This window comes from Gnatocerus cornutus, chromosome 5, assembly GCF_029298725.1.
Source record: "Gnatocerus cornutus isolate USDA-ARS CGAHR chromosome 5, icGnaCorn1.1, whole genome shotgun sequence".
NCBI lineage: Eukaryota > Metazoa > Arthropoda > Insecta > Coleoptera > Tenebrionidae > Gnatocerus > Gnatocerus cornutus.
In genome coordinates, this window is record NC_142237.1 from 15,735,649 (window position 1) to 15,761,782 (window position 26,134).

Sequence of the window (26,134 nt, forward strand, 5' to 3'; positions counted from 1 at the left end):
CTTTTTTTTCAATACGCAATTTGTTATTCTTCTATTGTAATTTTTCGCTTTTTGGGCAAAGAAACACCATAGTTCCACTTATTAAAGTCCTTTATTAAGGTCACATCTTATTAAATAATATACAGAGATATTTACAAACTGATCTTTGGTATTTGTATATACACATTGCACAGTTAGTTAAAAAACTTAAAAGTTACACTATACCTAGTCTTTGGATAAACACGTCCGACATAAATACAAAATTAGCTTACCGCAAGAGAGACTCAAACTTACAATATCAGCAACAAATACTGAATACCTAACTGGACAATTTACAAATACAGTTCTGGTACAATACTATGAGACATTTGAAGAAATAAAACAATCAATTAGTACACACAAGCTTTCTACAATCTTTGGTTACACATCATTTAGGCTGCATCTATCACATCCAAAAACGAACTAGAGGTCACACTTATTTACAGGAACGAAACTTTAAATATAAAAGTAATTCTCATAGTCTGCATAAGAACTGTTTCCGTTCTTCGTTGATAGTTGCGAACTGCTACCATAAACCTTCAACTCGGTGTTTTTAGGGACGTAGTCTTTACTGGACTTTAACAGTGCTGTTTTAGTTTTGGTCTCTTCTTTCGTGTTGGTTGGATTCAAAGACGTCTGTGACTTGGAAATGTGAGTTAGTTGAGTAGCTGATTGGTATAATCTCGATTGAGGTAAAGGAGGCAAGTCAGAGACCCAAAATATCTGTAAAATAGAAGGTACAAAAAAGAACTAACATTTTATGACTACTCTTACTTTTCTTCTAGAAAGAGGCAAGTAGTCCGGATTTCGTCTGACTAGAAAATGACACTTGTGTGAAGGTAACCAAGTTTGTTGCACCTGCAGAGGCCTATCGTCCGGATGTAATTTTCTTTGTTGCTCCTTATCAGTGTTGACCTCATACAAAGAGAACTGTTCCACGCGTTCCTTGCTGTTGTAACAGTTCAATAAAAGAGAAATAAGCTCATCCACTGTCGTCCTAGCACTGATCAGCAGACTCTTATACTGGGAATTGGTGTTGAGGACCGAATCGTGCACTTTGACTAAACCACCTCTTCTGGTTTGAAGCGAAAATCTGTAAAATCCAATTAGAAAACAACAAGTTTTTACCTTAAAGAACTTACTTAGAATCCCCTCGAGGGTGGCAACTCTGTAAAGCCGCAGGCCTCGCCTCCTCATCCAAAGCCAGATGTGTCCGAACTCCAGCTTTACGAACTGTAACTTCCATGCTAAGGTAAAAAAGCTTGGGATCTCGATGCTTCATCTTGTATTTGCCGAGGAGGGTGCCCACAACTTCTTTGCACGTGGTTTGGAAGGTGATGCTGAGGGTTTTGTATTCGATGTCTGGGCGCAAGCATTTTGCGTAGACTTTTATGGTGGTCTGCAAGAAAACAAAAAGGTAAAATGATGCGACAAAGAAAAAAAAAAGATTCCGGTACCGGGAATCGAACCCGAGCCTCCTGGGTGAGAGCCAGGTATCCTAGCCACTAGACCATACCGGATGTGGTGAGACAAGGATTAGCCGCGGGATTCGAGTCAATGAAGGTTATATATAGAAATAAAATTGAGGTTTTTAAAAAAATTCTATTAATAAATCATCTGTTGTTTGATAATTTGGAAGTAATAAAAACTCTTTTAATGAAATAAGTTTCAACGAGTTTCAAAGAGACCTTTAAATCTGAAATCTGTTGGTACCTCTCTGACAGATGTCAACAGCAGAGGTACCAATATGTGAAAAAATGCACCGCCTACTTGGCGCCTTTCTTATTTATCTTACGTCCATCAAAACGCAATTAAAACTTATTTTTAAGATAAAACAATAAGTTAACAAACACCATTTTATTGCTCTGACTTTTTCTATTTCTTTATTTTCTGTTTCGCAAGAGTCATATAAAACGTAATTATAGTTCGTCCTTTAATTATGCCAATAAAGTGTCTTATCTTTCAATAAAGCAGTAAAAGAGATTCCGATACCGGGAATCGAACCCGAGCCTCCTGGGTGAAAGCCAGGTATCCTAGCCACTAGACCATATCGGATACTTAAAAACAGTCCTGAACCAAAAAACTCGAGGGTTAATGATGATTTATTTTTAGTTCTTCATATGTTGTCATTAATATTCATTTAAATTTCTTATTGATTTTTTATCAAATTCCCATGTCTTTATGCTTATTTCCATAGTGATAGTTAAAAACTTTCAAAAAACAAACCAAAAAGCTCCACAAATTGTTTTACTTTCAAACCTCCGGAACTTTATGTAATAATTCGATTTGAAGCTAATCACACAATGATTGCGCAAAATTCAAACAAACTCACATGAATATTAGCCGCAGGAACAACATCTAAAACAAAATTCTGATACTGCGCCACCGTAAACATTTCCCCAAAAATCCCAAACTGGAAGTTGTTGTCACAACACGCTCTACCACGATCTTGAATTAGATTAAATCGACACCTTCAGCGTCGCGGTGCTAGGCGTCTTCTTCCTGTTCCCGACTCAAAAAAAGAACACATTTTTGGTGCGCCCGAAGCAGCGCTCATAAGTATGATAAATGACACAGCTCATATTTTACGTTTTGAGAATGTGGCAGAGAAAAGCAAATGACAAATCTGATGAAAATTGCCAACGGTTTATCCGACAACGGAATTATGCGGATAAATTGATGGATGGGCTTACAAACGGCGATTTTACTAATTTACGGAATGTTCGTCTCCCATGGTGTCTGCTTATAATAATTTGACAGGAACAAAGTGCTCAGAAATGGCGCCGTCATTACGTGGGTTTGTGGCACTTATAAATTGACTGCGGCGTCTTTCGAACAGCATTCTTTTCGCAAATTTGGGGTTTAACAAGGTTTCATTAACGGCACAACGGAGTCTATAAATCAGTTTGTATGAGAGGTACATGTAAATTCTAGTGGTTCTAGCCACAAATGGAGATATTAAGCTTGCAATCGAGTTACATTACAATTATTTAAATAACATTAACCGCAAGCAACTGGAGAAATTCAAGAAACGTAATGAAATTATAATTCACCTTGTAATTAAACATTTCGTCCGACAAATTTCCAGTAAATAAAACTCTGTTTTTTTGAGTCTTTAAAATTTCCATGCATCGATCATAACCCGGATCACAATAGAGGCACAAAAACCCGAAGAGCGTCTCACAAGACATTAATGAAACATAATACACACATGTAAATAATATAAATAAATTACTCCAGAGGACCCCCACATCCGTGCACATGCTTAGCATCCATAATTCTGATGAAATTTGAATAATCCGAAAATCCCCGCGAATCTTATTAAATTACTCCTTAAGAGGTATATCCTGTGGATCGTTTAACTCGAAAACAATACAACACGGCCCTGGATCAGGTGTGCACATTGTGCACGTGCTCAACACACAAATGTCTATTTCCGGCGTTAGTATCACATTTCTATGTACAATTTACCCTCTTAACGATCAAGCCTTGCTAACATCCGATTTGTTTGGGTGCTAAACGTGCTCCAGCTTTCACCAGATTAAATTTCAATTGGTAATTTTTGTGGTTGCTTCGGATTTATGCGAAATTGAGCAGTTAGGGAGTTAATTATAGTTGGCAGCAGTGTAGACAGACGTCTGTGACTCCCCGCCGATAATGAGATGGAATATATCAATTTAGATTACACCGGGACAGTGTGTAATTACTGCAACTGTACTGGACTTAATTAATGGTAATTTATGGTCGTTTGTCGGGGATTTTCACGGTCAAAAATGTACCATTTACCATGCCGATTATAATATCGTTAGGTTACTTGAACTTGCGGTGAAGAAGTTTATGAGTAATTGTAATGTGACGCGAATGGGGGTTTGATGGCCTAATTTGCTCGAAGCCAACAATGCCTCGCAAATTAAATTTCACTGGGGCGCTTTTTATTGCTTTCAGACGAAATCTGTGCCACAGAACTCTAATTTCAGTACTTTTTCAGCTTCCAGCTTTGATTCGAATCCGATAAAGAAATAAAAGACTATCTGCTATTATTTGCAGTTTAGTTTATTTTTTAGTTCCCACAAAAAGTGCGCTACTTTAGAACAGTGGATTTCGGTAAATTACTTCTCGTAATGCAACGTGGACACGCGCAGGAAAAAGCAAATTAGAGAATTTAGAGCACAAATTTTGCAAAATGTGGCTGCGGAAAACATTTCCCGCGACTGCCCAGTAAGGTACCACCGCTTTTCAATTAAAAACGATTATAAAACCGCAATAAATCACATACCAGTACAATTAATTCCACCGAACCATATCTGTGCCTCTATTTCAATTACCCTTTTATGCGAAAACTAGGACGAGTGTATTACCCAAATTACCTCTATTATTCTTCGCATGTCGTCTGAATCAACGACATGTTAAATATGACATCCTAAACGTAGTTTTTTTTCCTGTCAGTCACCCTCAGGATGTGCTCCTGGTTGAATACAGGGGATTTTATAGGAGCCGCCAAATGGCACACGCCAACGTGGCGTGTCTGCTCCTGATGACCCCAAACATGTGACGTATGGGAGCACATATGGTAGCCCTCTACCTGCGTGATTTATTCGTCTGTGCTGCGATCACTTTCAGGAATAATACTTCTTCTTTGAAATCAGTTGTTTTGCAAAAACAACCAGTTTCTTTCACGGTTAGTAATCACTGGCGCAAGGTGGTTAGCTCCCAAGCAGCTTGCATTCAATAGACTCGACTTCTTTCTGATTTATAAATTTACAAAACCTGCATGTTTATCAAATACAATTAAGGCTCCTGTAAAACATTTTGCTAGAAGACAGCTGCTACTCAAGACAGGATGCAGCAAGGTAGTGTTTTTGTTGGAAGAGAAGGGCGACCTGGTGTCCCCTTTCATCCCGTGTTAAATGTGCCTCGTTCCAGACGTAAAACACACTTCTTTGAATATTAGAAAGCCGCCGAATTCGCCTCACTAAAAATAAAAGGGTTCATTGCTGCAACTAAGTATTACCATTGAACGACCCTTTTAAATGCCGCCTTCCATCTGTCCTCAAACTTAATTATTATTTATTTGCTCTGTTACTTTAAATAAATGTCATTAACGAATTTATAGCTGCATATGGTATAACATTGGAGGCAGTTAAAACTATTTATTTCAGAAATTGTAACGTTTTTCATTACCGTTTCGAAATAGATTTGAAAGGTTATAAAATGAGATGAATTACGACGAAGTTATTATTTTTGATTCTTGAGGATGAACTTAACCTCTTATCGCAGAGATTTTTATTGTAGGAAGGAGACTGCACTTTTTCTGGCGGTAAGAAAGATAACCGTTAGTAAGACATTGAGAGAAATATTTTATCTAATTATAACGGCTTCTGCTGGGTGATGGCTTCAAGTGCTTCAATGGGGGAGATATTAGCCATCGTATTACTTTACAAGTTACAGGTTTTGAAAAGAATTATGGTGTAGAAGGACAGTGAAGAAGCGCAAACAACATCTGCAGTTTGACGCTCAAGAATGTTTACTGCAAGTTTATAATTTCTATCAATTTTTTCGAATTTGTCGTAATGCTTAACTTCTTGCTTATTTCCATTTCAAAACATTGTTGCTAGCCATTCATCCAACCACACGTTACTCACATTTCTATTATTACATGCATATTTGAGCGGAAATATTATTTTGCTGAAAGCCGGATAACCGCATTAAAAACTACATCAGTTACTGCACAGTTAATAATCCTTGGAAAAATATGAAGGAAATGTGTGTGTAATTATTGGTGTGAAAAACACGTTGTAATTAACCATTTCAGAAAGAACCGACTTTAAAAATACAACTTACGCCACTCTGCAAAAACTTATCGACAAAGCTTAAATTTACATAAAAACACGAATTCATTTCTGATATCCTTCGTTTTTTATGTTCCTCCCACGCATTATTACCTACTTTCAAAATTCGGCATTGTTGTGAATTCTGTTGAATTTTTCTTATTGAGAGATGTGGGTTTTTCGTTGACCGTAGCCGAAATAACCACTGAACTATCAAAGTTTCAAGATTGAATGTATTGATCGTGCAAATAAAAATAAAGTGCGTGTAATTGCACGGTATTTAAGCACCGCAAGCTGAGGTTTCTAAAGGAAGTATACATTTGTTGTTTTCCGAGAAAAACGGCCGATTTGCTGAACACCCAAACTCCGAGTAACAATTCAATTACAGTACGAGTTAGACTTTCTAATAAATGATAATTAATCTCTTGTAATTGTGAGTTTATTACAAAACATGGAAAGTGTGGGTTTTTCTCAACAATAGACAATGTGAGGTGGTTCTGTGGCGAAAAGACATCTATTTCTATTACCAGAGAAAAAACCGAAACAACTAATCAAAATTAAGCGCTTTAGTCATGGTTTTATCTATTAGCAACTTCCGCCTATTTCGCAAGTTTGTCCTTACATCTTTTCCACCAAAATCAACTTTTGGCCTCTCCTTCACTGTTTATTTATTTTTTGTTACGTTCATTACATAATTCATTGTTTCAATATCCTGCAGAGGCGGAAACAGAATCACGGAATCGGATCGGTGCGGCGCTTCCTGTCGCGATGAATAATAAATTTTTTATACTGTGATACGGTAAAAATTGCTGCAAATGAGAAGACACAAAAAGGGACGATCTAATTTTTAATTCGAATCCACTGAAGCGGTGTTGGATTTTCTACTTTTCGACTTTAATGGTTCACAATTACAATTTGTCCAGCATTGTTGGTGTTGGGTTGTTTTATTTACTGTTCTTATTAGTAGTTCCACTTCTGGCTTTTATAACCGAAGAATTGATTTGTGTTTGGTCTCCGCTGACCTGCTAAATTCCGTTCACATTAGCGCCTTTGGGTTGATTGTCTGTTCTGCTTTTTGAGTTTGATATAAAATACCTAAAGTTCATTTTTCCTGAGAATTTTTATAGGCGCCAAAATTAAAATAAAAATTAAAATTCCTGCAATTGTCAAACAATGTCCGTTGTAAATCGTCAAATAGTCAGCAGGAAAAATAACTTCTAGTTCAGCATATATCGTGTTCGAATTCTTAAAATTTTCTATCCTATGCGATGCTACGTGATTTTGAGATTCTTTATAAATATGAAAAATTTTCTTTAGAATGCTTAAATTTACTTTATATTAAAATTTGTCTTAATTGTTAGACTGGCTCTCAATTTTTTGGATTCTTTAGATATGTCAAATTTAGAATCTCTAGAATCTAAAAAATTTTCAACCTTGGAGTTCAAAGCTGTTCAAGACATTTCGTGCTTCTTTATAATCACCTTTGATTAGTAGTAAGTAATAAAACTAAAAATAAACCAATAAACATACTTAATCTTGTTTACTTAAATCATTCAAATATTTCTTACTTGAAGAAATAAATATTTTGTGAACCAATGTTTACATTTTTTTATTATTTATTGTTTTGTAAAAACCAAAGTCCCACTTTCTCTCCAGCAGTTCCAATATTAAAAACCTCAAACTGCCCATACATTTTCCTGGCACGCCTCATTTGGAAATTACTTGTAAAATACGAACAGGATGAACTTTAAACACGTATTTACCATCTAATCTTTACTTACGCAATAACAATAAGACGGATATTGTATTGTAAAGCAAGGCTAGAAGTTTCATGACATAATAAAGAAAAAATAATTATGATAAAAGCCATAATCAGTTCTTGTGAAAAACATTAATATATTTATACTTGTTTTGGTTAAAATCACCTCAATAAACCACAACCAACAAATAAGATAAGACTAAAACTAACAATTATGCACACAGATACTGATAATGTTTCTCGCAATTAATTTTAATGCACGCTCCTTGTTATCAGGGTTTTTCACACCTACCTCCAAGAAATCAATAGATATATTCCCCGGACGTAATAAAAGACTATGTGTGGGTGGTGGGTCCTTATAAATAAATTATGACGTGAGCGAGATATCCCCACACCTACAACTTGCAGTTCTTGAGGAGGCTAATAAAGAACAAATTTCAAGCTTATCTTAGCAGTCAGAAGACGGGAAAAAACAGTCTAACCCTTGTATCAAGATGCGTGACGGATCGTAATTAAAGTTTTCGTTGGTAACAATGGGTTACCCAGGCACGTGTCTGCATGAAAATCGTCTTGTAGATTTTGCCCATGTTTCCGTTTGATCAGACCCGACCACAAGACTGTCAACAGATAAATAATTTTTACCGCATCTGATTGCGGAAGGGCAAGGACCTGGGGCTCCCGTCGCAGGTAACGCGGGAATTTAAACTTTCGAAGAGTTATGCGGATGTAGCATACATTATCCAATCTCGTGAAACAACTTTTTAATAGTTGGACATCTCCAGTTATCTGCATCCTAACCTTGAAGTTTCCAATACTCGACAGAGTGGCGGAAATGAATTTAGTTAAATTTATCTAAAACAATAGTCTAATGGTGCATTTCCCGTCTCGTGGCCCTGTAATCATCGTTTCAAGCATTGCGGTAATGTTACACTTCATTACTTTGATTGCTTCCTCCTTAAGACATCCCAACGCCCACCATCAATTTTGATCATCAATCTTTATTCAGATAGTGGCGCTGATAACTCTGAGGTGCGTCCTTGAATATCCTTAGAATTTACACGGACAATAGTATAATGTAAATTATTTTCACACACTTTCGGAATATTAACGAGTCACAAAATTGGTTCGGTAACTGCTGCAAGGATGGAAACCAAGAGACGTGAAGATTCACAGAATCATAGACATGTGGGTCAACAATAGATGAATTGAAAAGGAAGTCCGCCCTCAGCATGCGGCCTCTTTTCCAGTCAACAGGACCATTATTATGCGTTTATTACTTGACGCCATGAAGAATGTTCAAATATCATCCTGTGTCCATAGTGGAGAGAGCAACAACCGGCGTCAATGAAAACCTTATATCATGAATATTAAGCACTCTTGGAGATGAATTTAGTATTAATACATGCTTTTATCACTTGCTAACACATGTTAGGCTTGCTCGGGGAGTTGGGAAAGAGCTGTAATGTGACTACAGAAAGTTTCATTTTGCGCTTAATTCCAGAGAAACGAAACCTGAGCAAACGCAAACAAAAGTACCATCGGCGCCAAGGACACTCTCGTGATAACACCAAATCCACACAGAAGCCCATATCACATTCTTCTGACAGTCGAGATGTTAACCGTCAATAAACCTTATCACTCAGAGACGTCGACCATGAATCACACGCGTTAACTTACTAATAGACTTGTTTGCATAACAGATAAAACAACGCCTCATTGACACCAAAGTTCCGATTTATAGTTTCTGGCGACGGCGACGTCGAGATTTCTGCAAGAAGTAGAACGGAAACGGGAAAATAATGAGAAAAACATACAATTCAAAAAGAGGTTAATTATTTAAATTGTTTTTTATTCGGCATTGTTCGCGCTTTGAAAATATAATGGTGAAAACTAGGCGAATTAAATTTGTGAGAAACGCGCCGGCGAAATTTCGCAGTGGAGACAAGGGCGGTTCGGTAACCAGATGCTACCATGAGAACGTCCTTTTTTTACCTTCGATCTTTTATTAACCCGTCCTGGAATGAGAGATGGGAGACTACAATAAAGAACAGTTCTGGCGTCAGTTGAAAATGAAACCTACAATTACTCCGGTTCGAAATCTGGAGCGCGGAGTCACATTGCTTCTTATGAAATGAGAAAATTTAACAATGCCCCGCATGATTTCCTACTTTCACTAATTCTTGCTAATTGCTGAAATGGGCCTGAGCAAAGACAGAGGAAACGACTCAATTAAGAAAATGTATTTTCCCGCTGCTAATTGCCGGCTTAATTAAAAATCATAATGCAACTCGTGTTACGAGATTTTTTTCTTCATGCGGAGGAAACCGAAATTGTCATTAACGTACTTAAGAAGTTTATGTTTATTAAATACAGTCTTTGGTTTGATCTGAGTACATATTTGCACATTCCGGTCGCTTCTTGGATCTGAGCATTTACATGATTACATTCTGTTGATGGGTGTTAATAACCGAGTTATTATTCCTTCTGTGAAACTTTACACCGACTTGGGTAATGTGCAAAGTTCTCATCGTCAGAAATGGACACAGTGCAAGCTTATTTGGATATGGACTAATACGGATAAGCTTGAAAATGTGACTAAAAATGACAACAAATATTAACTTGGACGAAAATTAAACAAAAAAGGTGCCACTTTTTGCAAAAACGACAAAGATGGTACTACTTCTGTCGCTCCGAATGCCATCAAACGATCCAAGCTCGCAGTACACATGTAACTAATTAAATCAAAACAATACGGTTAACGCCTATTACTTGTAACAGACCAGAGCACACGGACCTTGTCACTGGAATTCTCTCTATTGTTACACATGGGTTGGTACTTCCTACAAATTACATCATGACTTTTGCGTTATCGTTTACGGAATTCTAATGTCTAACTGATAATGCTATCATCTTGAACCGAGTTAATTATCCGCTCAATTACAAGAAGACAAGGAAATGCAAATATCACGTCCACAAACATTACACAATCACCTAGTTTTTCTTCGGTACTACGTCTCAATAGAATTTCAGGCCTTCGAACGACCTTACAAGGCAACCTATTTCCACGAGAACCAACGCCAGTTCCCACGAACGACGAATTCTCATGCTGATGATTATTGTTTTGGTAGTAACTGTAATTTCCGTGGTCTTAACGAAACGAAATTTTTTGGATGCTCAATGAAGACGGTAGAATTGGGAACCTTTTTATGTCATTTCGTAACGGTGAGTACTGCAGGGTTAAAGTTTCTCACGTGAGCAATCCGCTGGGCTCTAAACGTTAAGAATAGCCTTGATTGTGCATTGTGACGATTGTTTTCTCCCATAAGATAAACGCGAAAATAGTACCACACATTAGAGTAATTTGTCCCGTTTAATGATTTATTAATTTGTTTGTGGAACTGGGAGATAAACGCTTATCTTCGAACAATGAGATCTCAATTGCTAGCTTCATCCCCTTTTTTATTCAAATTGTGGACTTTTCGTCTTACCTGCAAGTTTCCTGAGGACGACTCGTTCAGCGATGAGTAACTCGAAGACCGACTTCCAAGAGGCTCAGGACTGAGACTTCCGTAGGATGTCGTGGAGCTTAAGGACACAGTGTCAGCTCTACTCCGATAAGGAGAAAGCTGCACGTGTTTCATCATCTGAAACAACATGTGTAATCTATAATTAAATAATTTCGCACAGGCAATTTATAGGGAGCAAATTGAACACCAACTGCTCGTCTAATTTTTTAAGGTTCCTAAATTTAGTGCATCGGAGAATCTCGTGTTATAATGAGTTTTTTGTATTTGAAGAGATCCCTTGTTTGGTTGTTAGGTTAACGAGGAGATTTGTCTTCATGATAACCTCGGTATCAGTAGTTTATCTTTTTTTGTGCCTTTGAAGGATTTCCAGTGTTCTGTATAAAGCAATAGATTTCAACTGAATGAAGTAGTGAAATCAGTTGTGTAACAATCACGACAACTGAAGCAATTAAAATGTAAATAATCGTTGCGTAAGAATTTTGGGCTTTTGACCAATTAAAATCATTGTCTGAGCCACGCCAAAACCCACGGATCCTAATCTGGAACTGTTACATCACTGATTTGTTATAGAATTCCAGTGATAATTGTCTTTCTGCAACATCCTGCGAGTAAAATAATACCAATAAAACGTCTTCTTCACCTCAACATCCGGCGATTTTCAGTCAAATTCCATATTGGAACTGTCCAGCCACAAATACTTTTCAAACCACAAGATTTTGTTACACCAGATCCAGTTGCATGTCGTAACGAGGTGCCCATGGCAATAACCCAACTGGGACACGTATTGTAGACAAAACAACGAATTTCATGACTGGTAGATTCATTATCTACATTCCCATGGCGGAGCTATTGCAACTTGGGTTTCATCCGGATATTGCAATATGTTTTTCACCGTCTTGGCACCAGCAAAGCTGAGACGCAGTAAATGGCTTTTAATTAAGGGAACTTACTACTGAATGCCACGTTAAGAAGTTGCGGAATAACAGCGAATAATTAAATGTAAATTAAGTCCAACAGCAACATACCGGAGAGGCTATGAAGACATTTTCACACATTTCCTCTGCTCTTATTGCAGCGGAGCAAAAACCTCTGAAAAAATTTAGTACTTTGACCGGACAATAAAATTATCGGTTGTGCACCCTCTTGTTTATTTATCGCTCTGTATAAACATTTTTATGTGATAGTCAGCTAGGTACACATAAAAATTCAGTAGTAAACTAAGGAAATTGAATCGGATGTTTTATTTCCGGTTTCTCCGCACTATTCCAACATCTTGAAAAGAGAAAACACCTTTTGACAAGCAGATGTGGCTCGACAAACCCGAAAAGATACAATATCTTCGGAAGCAGAACAAAGCGTCGGCGATTAAATTACGATTTAACCCTAAACAAACTATTACAAATTACTACTCTCCAAATAAACTGCTACTTCCTTTAAACAACCCCAAGGAAGGGTTCTTTGATTGTTATGGATAGGGGTCGAGACCACACAACCTCAGCTAAATATAGTCCACAATAATTCCATTATGCTAAAATTCAAACTCCGATTAGGGCAGTATCAAAGGAAATGTTTAATACCAACCAATTAACAGTGGCGTCTCCGTAATTAAATTTAAATTAGTGCGTAAGCAGGAAATGTAGTTTTATTGAATCTCCGGTGGAATGTGAGATGTCAATACGCATCCACAATAGAAATGTAAAATTCGTCGGGGCAGGAAATTCTTCAGAAGGAAGCGCAAAAATGAGACTCTGGCTCCGTGTCATGACAGCTTAACAGCTCTTGGCTGATGATGCGATCGACTTAATTTAAGATGAAGACCAGATGAAGAGAAAATTTAATTGGTACATTCGATAACTGCAATTAACCGATGGTACTGACGTCGTGGGTTAATTGATGAAGTAATCAGTGTGACGGACCTCAAAACTAGCCTCGACCTCCAATAAAAACAACACGTGGCCACAACAGGATGTGTACCTGAAGTACCCTCCAATTAAGGATAAATAATTTAAATGAGAAGTACAGTTGTACGAGATCGGAAATGCTAGTAAAGCGAAAAACTCTTCAGGATGTGGTAAGTTTATTGCTTTTAGATTTCTAATTGCGTGTTTAATCGAAAATCAAAGATCTTTACAGGACAAAGGAAACCATGTGGGTGCCCACTGATCCCAGATGTTGGTACCACGTAAATCATGAAAGCGCCTACTCGTGAAGGTAAGATAAAAAGCGCACGTACACCTGTTATGTAAACCCGTCACACACTGTTTTGTCGTTTGGGATGAATATTTATTTCAGTTCTTAATGAATATTAAGTTATTGTTATTGGATATAAATTAAAGTAATTGTGGGCGTCGGGTCCGAAAAAGGAGCCGATCAAAATTTCGCATTTCTGGGAACACAACCTACAAGGAACAATGAGAACACCGCCTTCTTCAGGTCAAAGGCTAGTGAACTGTATCAGTACTAAAAACCCACCTAATTCCCGATTTTTGTCGCGGTCAGCGAAGCGCGATCTATTCATAAACCACCAACAAAACAATAAACGTGAAGTTATTTCGGAAAACAATTAAACTAACTTTAATCAACCCATTTTCATTGTTCTGTACTTTCCAATCATCGATTGCTTTTACTAGAGCATCACTATAATGCACTAATCAAATTTACGCCCCTTATCGTGCATGCAACTTGATAGCAAAACGAGGGTGGTCTTCGGGAGCGGCGCAAATGGGAGTGCCCAGGTCATTTACCCTAAATTATGCTCATGTCCGAAATGGGAATAGTGAAAGTGAGGTGTGCCCGGAAGGATGCAATGCAGAAACGTCTGGAACTGCTCAATTTTTTGCTGGAGACGGTGTTTCCTTTCCCGGACCAAAAACACGGGAATGTGGATTTAGGTGGATGTAGGTGTCTCCAGGTGTTCTCAGGCTTAGATATTCCGCCAACACGAACATGGCGAAGAGGGACAGTGACTCAGAGAAAGACCAGTTTGTTATGATGTCTTTACATGTTATAATTAACTGATTAAAACCCTCAGGTTAACTCTTTGTCAACATGACGTTCTCCACATCAATCTCCGTCAAAATGGCAATCTCCACATCCTCTGAAAAAACCTCTTTTCCGGCGCTGTTTCCCTTTCTCTTGGAAATCTGACCACTGGATAATTGTCCTCTGGCTCTGACGAAGCTGTACCAGTCAATTTATGCAAATACCAATTTTGTGTGTCATTAGATCAGAGCTACTGACAAATATGCACCATTACGTAATTGTCTGGGTTAATATTCGACCTTCTCCTATTGATAGAGGAGTGTCTGCATTAGATTTTGGTACTTTCGAAGGGTGCAAAGATCGCCGGACCACAGAGGTCAATTAAATTAGAGAAACGGCGGATCAAAGAAGAGTTGCTGACAGACGGAACTGTAGACTTGTAAAGTTGTAAACATTTTCTCCGACCTTGAGTAGAATTAATTAAAAACATGAGGGTCTCCCCGGTTTCACTTTAAAAACGCTTTTTTTTTACCGGATAATGCTAATTTAATGTAGGAGAATTAATTTAAAGGTACTTTCACATGGGTGCTTAGTATTTATCTCTCTAGATTACAGAAGGATTATAGTTATTAAAATAGGATCAAGTCGGTGCAGTTTGTAAATCTTTATTTCAATTAATAACACACCGCTAAACTGCATTATCTCGAATCTCTTTCATATAAAATGTTCTCTTCGGAAGATATTCTTCTCGAGTTTCTTGTTAACGTGCATAAGTGTGCATAATTCGCTCCAGTAATTACCTCGGTCTGCATGCAATAAACAAGATATAATCAAAACGTACTTTTGAGTTAACCGAGGTTGAAAAACCGAGCTTTAATCTATCATCTTCGTTGCCCACACCGCTCAAAATGATTACCGTCAAAGTGGTGTTGTTTCGTTCTTTTTTTCGAAATTTCACGGGATTTAGTAGACGGCAACAACAATGCTTGAAGGAGTGGTAAAGTCCAGGCGTGTGGGATGAAGTTCCGAGAAGTGCACACTCGGTCACTATTGCTCAATGCCCATCATAACCATGCCCTTAATACCATTCTTCTGTCAACCAAGTATTGTATTTAACATATAAATTACTACTGTGATTGACTTTTATTGAGCTATGGAAATATGAAAATAAGACATGGTACGTTTAGTGCACTTTTCAAATAAAAGAAGTTTCTTGGAACTTGATTGATCTACGTGAGGAAAATAATTTATGGGAAAATGTGCGGTAATTAAATTAATGAGCAAAACAAATAATACATGACTACAATGTTGTTAAATGGCGATGGAATTTCCGCGGTTTTACTGCAATTCGGAGTTTTCAAAAAGTGCAAGAATGCAAGACATAAAAATGATTCAGGGAACTGCGATTTTAATGGCAGTTTATTGACGTATTAGATGGTAATTCCATAATTAGACTCTTAGAAGTGGTGATTAACGAAGTAAACGGTTTCCGATAAAATTCCGCGGCATGAATTTTCAAAATTTCAGTTGGAATGCAAATTTCATGACAATTACTCCATTTCGGGTTCGTTACGTAATCTAAAACTTAGATAATTAATTAAGAATCTAATTTGACATTTAGTTGAAGCCTGTTCGGTTCTTGTTTTTTTTTCTAATTTTGAAACCACTCTCAATTCCATTATTTATAGAAAGATGCAGTTCTTATAGAATGAATAAAAGATTATTTCGATGAACTCCTGTCTTCACGCCATTTAAAAACCAACGCAATTATGGACATTTCCACGAAAACGCAACGTTTTTTCCTCAAATTATTACAACAAACAACCATAATCGCCACAAAATAGCGGAATTTTAATTAGTTCCAAATCAGCGGAATCAAAGCTAATAGATGGTCGAAATTTCCAAACTAATGCCCAACTCACAGTTCTCATTTACCCAAATTAAAATTCCAGTAAAACTCCGTCAGAGCAGCTAATATCAATCAACTTTTTGACCTCAAATTGTGGAATATCAAGCATAATTTTGTAATAGTTCCGTTAATATCGCAATTAAACGCCACCAAAACCTTTGTTGCTCAACGCCCTTGACAGTTTTTTAATTATCTAAAAGACTAACAATGTAATTATTATCAGATAACCAGCAACTTTCAAACATAATTAACAAAAGGTTAGATTCATGTTACTACTTAGTAAAAAGCTGATAAGATTTTTTTCATGTCCATTGTGGTACTATAATCAAATTATGCACCTGTGTTACTCAAGTACCACTTACAAGAAATTATGGTGTCTATGATAGTTGCAGTTTTACCGTAAATTGAAAGATTCGAATCTCAGCTCCTGAAGCTCCAATTACAATTTGTAGCAACCTTCGAAGGTAAATGACTCAAGATTTCATAGTATCACGTTGCGAAAAAAGGCGAGAAACCAATAACCGCCGGCCATAAATAACAAAAACCATAATTCCGCAAATTACATCGAAAGAAAGGTGATAATTAACCAGAGTGAGCTTCCCAATCCGTGTTAACAGTTGCAGTATTTTTTTATCGATCTCGATGGGCGCTTAATTAAAGAATGTTAAGATTAATTAACGACAGGATTCGTGGCCACTTAAATTAATTACGAAGTGATGGAGAGGCGCGATGGGTGCCCAAACTATGGTCCAATTGAAGGACAAAGACGATGTCATTGCGACAAGACGGTCAGCGTACTTGTTACGGTTCGAGGATTCTTTTGATGACGGAAAGGTGCAGTGTTCTTCAGGGTACTTCAATTTGCACCAATTCGCGTACCATTGATTGATGAGACTTCGTGGGATCGTCGCCTTAATTGGGTTATCAAAGTTGTTACAGCTTCCTGGATCACTCTTCCTCTCGCATTCTTACAACCTGAATGCTACGGTCGGTAGTTTGCGATTTTCACAGTTACTTTCTTGGATGGAAACTGAAATGTCACCGCTGACGCACGAGTTGTCTTACTCAGAAGTGAATCTTCTTTTTCTACAATAGCCTCTCTTGACTCCATTTACTCGGTACAATCGAAAAAAGGCAACCGCAATATGCGAAAGCGCCTTGTGGTTCATGGGTTGATCAACACCGAAAGGAATGTGATATGGTTCGCTGGTAGCCGTTCGATGTCTCCTCACCTTGCCATCGGCGAAGGAAGTGAATACAAAACTCGTCCGAGCAACTTATTCCGGATATTATTAGGCAGAAACTGTTATAATCATCTAGGAATGTTCAAAAATCAAAGCCTCGTGCGGTCATTTAAATCGAATTTGTTCATGTGTAAAGAGACTCTTCTTTTTGCCCAGTTTCCAAAGATTACAATTTTTTCCACGCTTCTACATTCCGTCACAGTGGCTGGTCTTTTCCGGTTTCAACCCCTGATCAGATATTCAAACCCTCGTGGGAGAGTATCAGTTCCGTTACCATTTCCTCTTTTATACGGAAATGTATAGAAATGATGGGATATTGTGCGCGGTTAGGTCGTGGAAATCCTTTCAGAACCATGTAATTACAAGGGTTTGACCACACAATCAAATCCTGTGGTGCCCAATTTGTCATGTTTACTCAACTTGTCAAAAAGTGGGCTAATCAACTACCTGCCCACAAAAAGATTTGTTCGAATTGTTTGCAAGACATTCTACACATATTAATCATGAGACTAATACTGCTCTAAATGCTACGAAGGTTGCGTTAAAGTGCTACCGAAACGGAATTTACCTTAGGCTACACATCACATTACTTCCACGAACAGGTGAGTTTGGTCTTTAATCAATGACGTGGCGCTAAAGCCAGTCGTAAAATTAAACCAACACTCAATGATAACGCTTTCCATGAAGACCTTACGTAACTTTCAAAGAAACCATTCTCTATAAAATCTTCGTAAAAACAATTAAGCACAATCGATGATGTGCCTCGTTTTTGTAATATTTTGATTTCGCGCTCAACCGAACACATAATTTTATCTGATTCCTGCGATTATTTTCGCCACTGTGTTATTTGTTCATGGAGGAAAAACCATTACGATCATTGGAAAGCACATTTTCGATGTAGGAAACACTCAATCAATCGAGTGCTCTAAATTTCGCAAGCGCAAGATAAATAATTTGGAAAACAGGAAAGCTATAAACGCTTTGGAGGTGTTTAATGGGGCGTGAATTTACTGCAGAGACCTAATTACATGAGTAATTAGATGTAAAATTGGGGATCAAAAGAAACGGATTCCTGATGAATTTTTGCAAGCATTATGTCACATTCTAGGTGTTTTCTATTTAGAAGTGCAAATAAAATGCACCTGCTGCATAGAAACGCGAACCAAGTTCTCAAATTTCGTGCGAAATCTTTCATTTTTTTAGCGCAATTATTCCCAATTTGTGGGGTTCTAGAATTTTTCTAGCTACCTGTCCGTGTGAACCCTCACTATTTGAACGGGGATTTACACCTAGAAACCTAATTAAATTACCATGTCTTCCATCCTGCACTTAAAATTCAAATTTCTCAACCGTGAGAATTTGAATATGGTTCACAAGGCCGCTGTTCGAACTCTAATGAATCACTTTCCATGGTTTGATACCCAGTTATTACCAGCCTTGCAGACTCAGATAACGTAAAGAGTTTTGCATTGTAAATTTACCATGACTCATCAAAGTCTCATCTTATTTCAAAGATTCCAAAGCGTATGCGTGTTATCATTTAACATTCAATTATTAAGATCAAGGTTAGTCCAGCCCGAAATACGTCATTCTTTCAGTTTCAGATCCTGGTCCTTGCTTCCGTAATCCGTAACAAGTGTCTGCTAATCTTTTGTGGTGAAAAGCGGACGTTTACATGGATGTGGGTCCGCCCAAATGTCAGTCTTCTTCCACATGGTGTCCAGACGGTGACATAAATCACTTCCAAGCCCGTTCGCGTTTAATTATCTTCTGCAGTGATTGCATCTGCACTATGATCTAACTTTTGCATCATACGTTGAAACGGAGTGTGACGTGAATGTTAGTCTCTAGATTTCACTCAATGACAAATTGGTAGTACCGAGAAGACGGTGACCAGTGTGGTAATTGATTTGCAAATGCCATGTAAGGTATTTCCAAGAAAAAATGTGGTACCAATTCCCGAGTAAAACTGTCTCCTGTTATCTCGAAATTAAAAAGGTAGTTCCACGGGTACAATGCAAAATTTGCTAGGAATGCAACAATGTTCACAAAGCAACTGTGTCTAATTGTTGTTTATTTGTGAAAGAATGTGGATGTTTCACATATGAGCTCGTTTATTGTTAGGAATTAAGAGAAAGGATTACAATTTTAAACAGGAAAGCCACAAATTACAACGTTGAAACTGTGTAAACCATGTTATATTTTTAATTTCCGCTGCCTAAACGTTTATAGACAAGAGAAAAATTCTGACTCTCAAGGTTCGATTGCTAAATATTGTTCGTGTCTTATTTCGTAAAATTAATAATCAACTCTGTTAACATCAAAGACATTGTTCTATGTTAAAGACGGAAAAGACTAGTCTCTTGTAGGTACTAATTACCATAAAATGAGATAACAAAGGGAACAAAAAACGGAGAATTTGTAAATGACTTGCAAACTTACAAGGTCCGCATAATTTACCGTTTATTGTAATTTTTAATCGCAACATTGTACAAATATAATTATTGTCTTTCGTTGTTTATGCTTTGGTGCAGAGACACAAATCGGAGAAGGTTGCTAAATCTGTCCTCGATTCTTTAAAAAATAACTTATTAAAAAAAACAAGATAATAAAATGACAACAATTCTTCAGTTTTCTTCTCTTTTTCCCGCTTATTTAGATAAGAAATCTAACAATCTGTTCGAATTCGTACAAAAATAAATCAGTGAAAAAATAAATTGAATTTCTGCTCCAAAATTTTATAATCTGGCTCGTTTAAAAAGCATGCCGAAATAGCACATCCTCCAAATGCCATTTTTGCAACATTAAAATTACCATGGTTACCGGATTTAGAGGAAAAATTTTAAAAATTGTTATTCATTAGGAAAATAATAATATAAATAAAACAATAAAGTAATGAAAAAATCTGAAATTTTTCTTCTTCAAGAGTTCTGGAATTTTGTATTGTTAATTAAAATGTGGCTATGAAATTCAATTCAAAAATTTGAATTAGACAAAAAAAAATCACATCTAAAAAGTAAATCGCCTGTAGTGGCTTTCAAAAATAAAAGAATGCTCAAGAGTTTGCTTCCAAATATTGATATACCTCCTTAACTTAATAATAACAGCAAAATTCTTCTAGACAAAATTTTTTAGCATACTCATCGTCGCAATTTTCGAACCATTTATTCTATTAGGTCCACCAATTTAGAGCCACGTGGAGCTGAAAAGTAATCTCAGGCGCAGAAGATTTTGACCCGAGAAAAAATATTAATTAACTTGTAATATCTCAACAAAATAATTAACTTAATGAATCTGCAATTTTGCCCAAATTATCTGCAAACTAATCGCCGCCTCTGAAAGATTAACACGAACTTTCCATCTCTTCATTTCGATTTTTTTGAATACCAGAAACGCTATTTCAGAAATGTAAATATTTTCGATCTGTCAAGCCTCATTTCCACGGTCCGTTCTAGAGAGAACAGAATTTGATTTACGATGGAATTTGAGTTATTGCACCATATTTTGCGGTCAGAAAATTTGCAAATTCTATTGCACCCTTGGTTTACAATCCTCTGTTCCGATTCGGGCGGACAAGCTGATTGAAACGCCGAACCAACACACGGACTGCTACGTTTGGTGACAACTAAACAGTTTTAATTACTCCAATTCTTTTAATTTGAACACTAATTTTTTATCATATGTTAATATAAGGTAAATAACACATATAAATGTGGATTAATTTTAATAAAGATGGCGATAAATGCAGATATTTATTTCCTGCATTGTAATTTACAGAATCATTGCAGGAAAAAAGGTGGATAAATACAGGTAGGTTTCTTATCTATGTAAGTGGATTAACCCTTTTGAAGTAATTGACAGGCCTCTGTATTCTTATGGATTTAGTTAGGTTTTATATTACCTGGAGAGTTAAATTTTTTATATGATCCTGTAAATTAAATCTGCTAAATAGATTTTAGGAGAATTTACTTACACAATGTATCTGCGAAATAAGAAACTTGAAGGATCAATGAAGTTAAATAAATTCTGTACTGGTTCAACTCAACGAATCATCTTGTCTGTTCGACATCGGTTCGACGGACATTTCAACACAAAACCAAGACAGAACGGACAGAACCAACTTGTTCGTCCGACGTGTTATAATTTTTAGGAGAAATAAATAGCTACTTATCAAATAAGCTACGTTCGATATTTGAGAATGACCTTAAATCTTATGATTTAAACTTTTTTTTGGCCATTTCATAAGTAATAATCTGAAAACTGCAGCTACTATTTGATGTTAAATAACTTTCATTTTTACCAATCAATTGTCAGCAATCATGAAGTGCAATTAAAAAAAATTAATTAGGTTCTCTGCGTTTCGTCTCGGTTCTCTGTCGAACTGTCCGGTGCGTTCTGTCGTGGTTCTGTGTTGAAATGTCCGCCGAACCGATGTCGAACAGACAAGATGGTTCGTTCGTTCAGTTGAATTAGTACAGAATGTTCTTAAATTTGTTTCATTTTATTTATACTTCAAGTTACTTATTACGTGGATATGTCAGCTATGGTAATTTTGACTAATATTCTGAAAATTTAATTCATAGAACAAAATTAAAAATTTAAATCTTCAGGTAATATCTCTGACCAAAATCCAAAAGATTCAATTCATAGAACGCAGACCAAGCATACAAAAATCCCTGTTTTTCGAACGTACAAAATAATTTCATAAGTTAGGTTCATTCTATGCGGCCAATTTTATTACTGTGCGTTCTGTGTTTTGTTCTGTGTTGAAATGTCCGCCGAACCGATGTCGAACAGACAAGATAGTTCGTTCAATTAAAGCAGTAAACTTTGTATTGTAGGTAAATTCTCATATAAACCGTCGTAAGTCAGAAAGATTCAATCTATAGAACGAAATTAAAAATTCAAATCTTCAGGTAATAAGTGGGACCGAATCCACAAAAATACTACCTGTCGGTTTCTTCAAAAGGGTAAATCCTCTCACAGAGATAAGAAACCTACATACCTGTATCCATTCACGCCTGTTTTCATACAATAATTTTGTATATTTCATTGCAATATTTAGCTTGATGTTAAAATAACTTCTCCACCAGTAAAATAATGTCAGGAATAATCAATTGAAATACAGTAACATTTTTTTATTCCTATTTAACGAGATTAATTATACAAAAATTCTGAAATGCATTGTTTATTGAAAGTTTTCTCCAAAGGAGCGGCTAATTTCAATTATTCTGTGCGTTCTGTGTTGAACTGTCCGGTGCGTTCTGTCTTGGTTCTGCGTTGAAATGTCCGTCGAACAGACAAGATGGTTCGTGCATTTGAACCAGTACAGAAGGTTCATAAATTTATTTTATTTTATTTATATATCAAGTTACTTAGTTCGTGGATATGTCTGGTATGTTAACTTTCACTAATATTCAGAAAATTTAATTCATAGAACAAAATTAAAAATTCAAATCCTCAGGTAATAACTGACCAAATCCACAAAAATACAGACCTGTCGGTTATTTCAAAAGGGTAAATCCACTCACAGAAATAAGCAACGTACCTACCTGCATTCATTCGCGCCTGTTTTCATACAATGATTCTGTACATTTCAATGCAGGAAATAAGTATGTTCATCTACATTTATCAGCATATTTATTAAAATTAATCAACATTTATATGTGTTATTTACCTTATTAACATTATGATAAAAAATTAGTGTTCAAATTAAAAGAATTGGAGTAATTAAAACTTACGATCAAATGTAGCAGTCCGTGTGGTGGTTCGGCGTTTCAACCAGCTTGTCCGCCCGAATCGGAACAGAGGATTGTAAACCAAGGGTGCAATAAGATTTGCAAATTTTCTGACCGCAAAATATGGTGCAATATCTCAAATTCCATCGTAAATCAAATTCTGTTCTCTCTAGAACGGACCGTGGAAATGAGGCTTCAGGACCACCAGCATCCCTGGAATTCAAAATTCCATTAAATGAAAGACCGGTTGTTCCTTAAATAAATAAATCGTGTCGGATTTAACAAATATCAATAAGTCTGATGGTGGTAATAACACTGCTATAACAATTTCAAGCACGGAATTACAATAAAAAGATATTTTATCACCGCGACGTATCTGCCATATCAGCATTGTTGTACACAATATAAGAGTGCACTGGAAATATTTGCATGCATATACACTTGTCAGTGACAAAGAGGCGTCGTTGCCCTTTAGGAACGTCTTCACCAAGAGGGAAAAATTCGACAAAATTAAGAGAAAAACAGATTTTTGACGTACCTTGGAAAGCCCGCTCTGTCAAGGGTAATCCCAAAAACGCTCCAAAAATAAAAAATCACGAAACTAACAACACAATAAAAAACGTGTTCAGCACATGGACTAGCGCCGAGTGCGTCACTTCTGCGTCCTCTCACTCTCAACGTCGAAGCGCGACTGATGGCAAGTTGCGAGCTTTAACCCATGGAGGAGGCGCGCAACAGTGCTTCAGCTTGTCCCAAAGACACCATAAAATGCATTTCTGTGATACGAGCGATAGTGGGATGCAAGCAGGTTCATTGTGGTGTTATTGTTTGTATGTATTTTTATGTTCTCACACTTTCCTTTTAAATATCCTAGGGTGGGTGTACAGATCAAGAGAAATTGTTCTCAGCTTAGTATTACAACGCATTGTTTAGGAGAAGAACGGGTGGGTTAAAAGGTTTGAAGAGAGACGAGCTGAAGATAAGGTAGACACGGTCGTAAATAATAAGCACATATATGAGATTTTTGGGTGATACGCAAGCGGAACAAATTTCGGTAACGTGTGCTAAGGTAAATAAACTATCGCTAGAACAATGGCCAAGAATGCTGTAGGTAAATAAATTGGTTATCGTAACAATTACAGCAAAACAATGCGAGAAACTACTAGTTAACTACCAACTCCACCTCTAATAGCTATTGCAGTTATAATTATAGCGTCTTCAGACTTGATCGGACGTTTTTTTGGTCAATTTACACTACTAAATTTAATTAAGTATTATTATCGTTATTAGCTCATATTGCGTATAATTCGAAGAATTTGTTAATTAAAATAACATGCAAATCTTTGTGAAATATCCGTTGCTAGAATGGCCAAAGTGAATAGATATTACGAGCAATCAAAAAATGATTGTCGTTGATTTCGGAAAATGCAGTGAGCTATCAAATATAATTGTGGGATTTGGAGAAAGTAGGTAATTGAGTATGTTTTCTTCGGAAATTATTGCTCAGTGACGTACTATTACGCAATTAAATAGAATCAATTATCTAAGGCCCTGTTAAAACAAAACCGCAAAGCAAAAAAACATCAAAATATTATGAAAGGAGCCTAACTTCATTATCAAAATATGTGATCGAATATCACCAGTTTCAAGAGCTATCACTTGAAAATTCGACAGCAACTACAGTTTGGGAGATTTTAAACAGAATTCACCTCCAACAGGCAAGAAAAGAGGTAAATAGAGAGGTGTTCTCAGTCCATTCATGCTGCCATAAGAGGATATTATACAATAATATTTTTGTTTATTATTTTGAAACAAATCCATTCATGAATTGCTTGTTTATTTCTACAAGAGTTTCCGCATAATTATTTGTTATATCTGTAGCACCTACTTACATACATATGATGTGGATTTTAATTGTGGCAAGGGAAAATGTTACATCCTTCAATTAATCTGATTTGAATCCATTCTTGTCAAAATGAACATCCAATTTGAACGAAAGTTTCTCTTACACAGATTGCTAAATTTTATTAGGTAATCTGAAAACACTAGAATAAAAAATTGAGAATTTAAGAATTGCAGAATTTAAAAAATCCAAAGAATCTGAAGTAGTCTAGATAAATAAAAAAAGTGCAGAGTTTTCAAGAAATCGAAGAATCCTGAAAATCTGTAAATGATTTAAAAGCTGAAGAGACTCCTAGAACTCGAAATATGTAATTAATGAATTATATGGAAGAGTAAAATACTCTTAATGATCTGAAAAATATGGAAATATGAACAAAATTAAAAGATGAGTATACAAAATTCTGATATTTTTAGAGTTTTTGTTCATACGAGTAGGTCAAGCAACAATTTTAAATTTCTTGTCAAAATTCCGAATTTCGTTTTTGACCTCGTTCATTGACAAATTTGTGAAACTGACCGGAAGCAGTCCCAAAACTGATTAAAACTGATTAAATAATTTGCAGATACTAAAAGCTTGATAAGAGCCCATTATACTTCCTCCTCCTCAGACAAAAATGTTGAAATGTAATTGTGAAAACTAAGATTACGGGGCAATCAGATCATTAAATCCGGAACACAAATTAAAATATTTCCCAAAGCCCACATTTAGTTCCCCCGTACTCACATTTATTAAGAACACCTCACTTTGATTTGAGGTAATGACGATAAGAACGTAATTATCAACCTGGAAGAAGTGATTGTCCAACTTTGCAACAATGAGACAAAATTAATCGATTTCTTCTCCCACGAATTAAGCTAAATACCCATCACCTGCACAAATCTCTTCACAATCAAGACGGATGGAAAGTAAGAAAATATGATGAGAAATGGACCATGAACGAGGCGATGCGTAATTAACACATTGTCTCTTATCGAATCGTGTCTTTTAGAGGAAACGGATTACGGATTATTAATTTCTTATGGCCAATTATACCGTGAGTAAATGAGTCATGTAAGATACGGCGTAACTATTCAAATTGGAACAATTGAAGGCAACGTTAATCAGTCGATAAGCGAACCTTGAGTGTCCAGGAAATGCGGGAAGGAACACGAAGCGTGGTCTGAATTATCCAGAAAAACGTTAGGACCTGATTTTTATGCAAATAGAGCGTTATCAAACCTCCGTGT

The 26,134-nt window shown here is 36.5% G+C and overlaps 1 protein-coding gene and 2 non-coding genes across 3 annotated transcripts; all 3 read right to left on the minus strand.

Moving 5' to 3' along the window:
• Nucleotides 1–72: 72 nt before the first annotated feature.
• On the minus strand, nt 73–23,635 carry rau (RA domain-containing protein rau). Its single transcript, XM_088036101.1, has 5 exons — nt 23,544–23,635; nt 11,094–11,249; nt 1,161–1,417; nt 793–1,111; nt 73–741 (listed from the first exon to the last, which is right to left on the minus strand). The coding sequence occupies exons 2-5, from the start codon at nt 11,247–11,249 to the stop codon at nt 475–477; spliced, it is 999 nt and encodes a 332-aa protein (XP_087892227.1). The 5' UTR covers nt 23,544–23,635; the 3' UTR covers nt 73–474.
• Nucleotides 1,467–1,538, minus strand: TRNAE-CUC (transfer RNA glutamic acid (anticodon CUC)). The gene has a single exon. It is a non-coding gene; the product is annotated as a tRNA-Glu (tRNA).
• On the minus strand, nt 2,002–2,073 carry TRNAE-UUC (transfer RNA glutamic acid (anticodon UUC)). The gene has a single exon. It is a non-coding gene; the product is annotated as a tRNA-Glu (tRNA).
• Nucleotides 23,636–26,134: the final 2,499 nt, after the last annotated feature.

Bases quoted from the DNA above. Each gene is read 5' to 3' on its own strand.
- rau (XM_088036101.1), bottom strand. From the start codon at position 11,249: ATGATGAAACACGTGCAGCTTTCTCCTTATCGGAGTAGAGCTGACACT. The intron at 1,418-11,093 runs GTAAGACGAAAA...GTTTTCTTGCAG, and splicing joins CGTCCTCAGGAAACTTGCAG to ACCACCATAAAAGTCTACGC. The intron at 1,112-1,160 runs GTAAGTTCTTTA...TGGATTTTACAG, and splicing joins CACCCTCGAGGGGATTCTAA to ATTTTCGCTTCAAACCAGAA.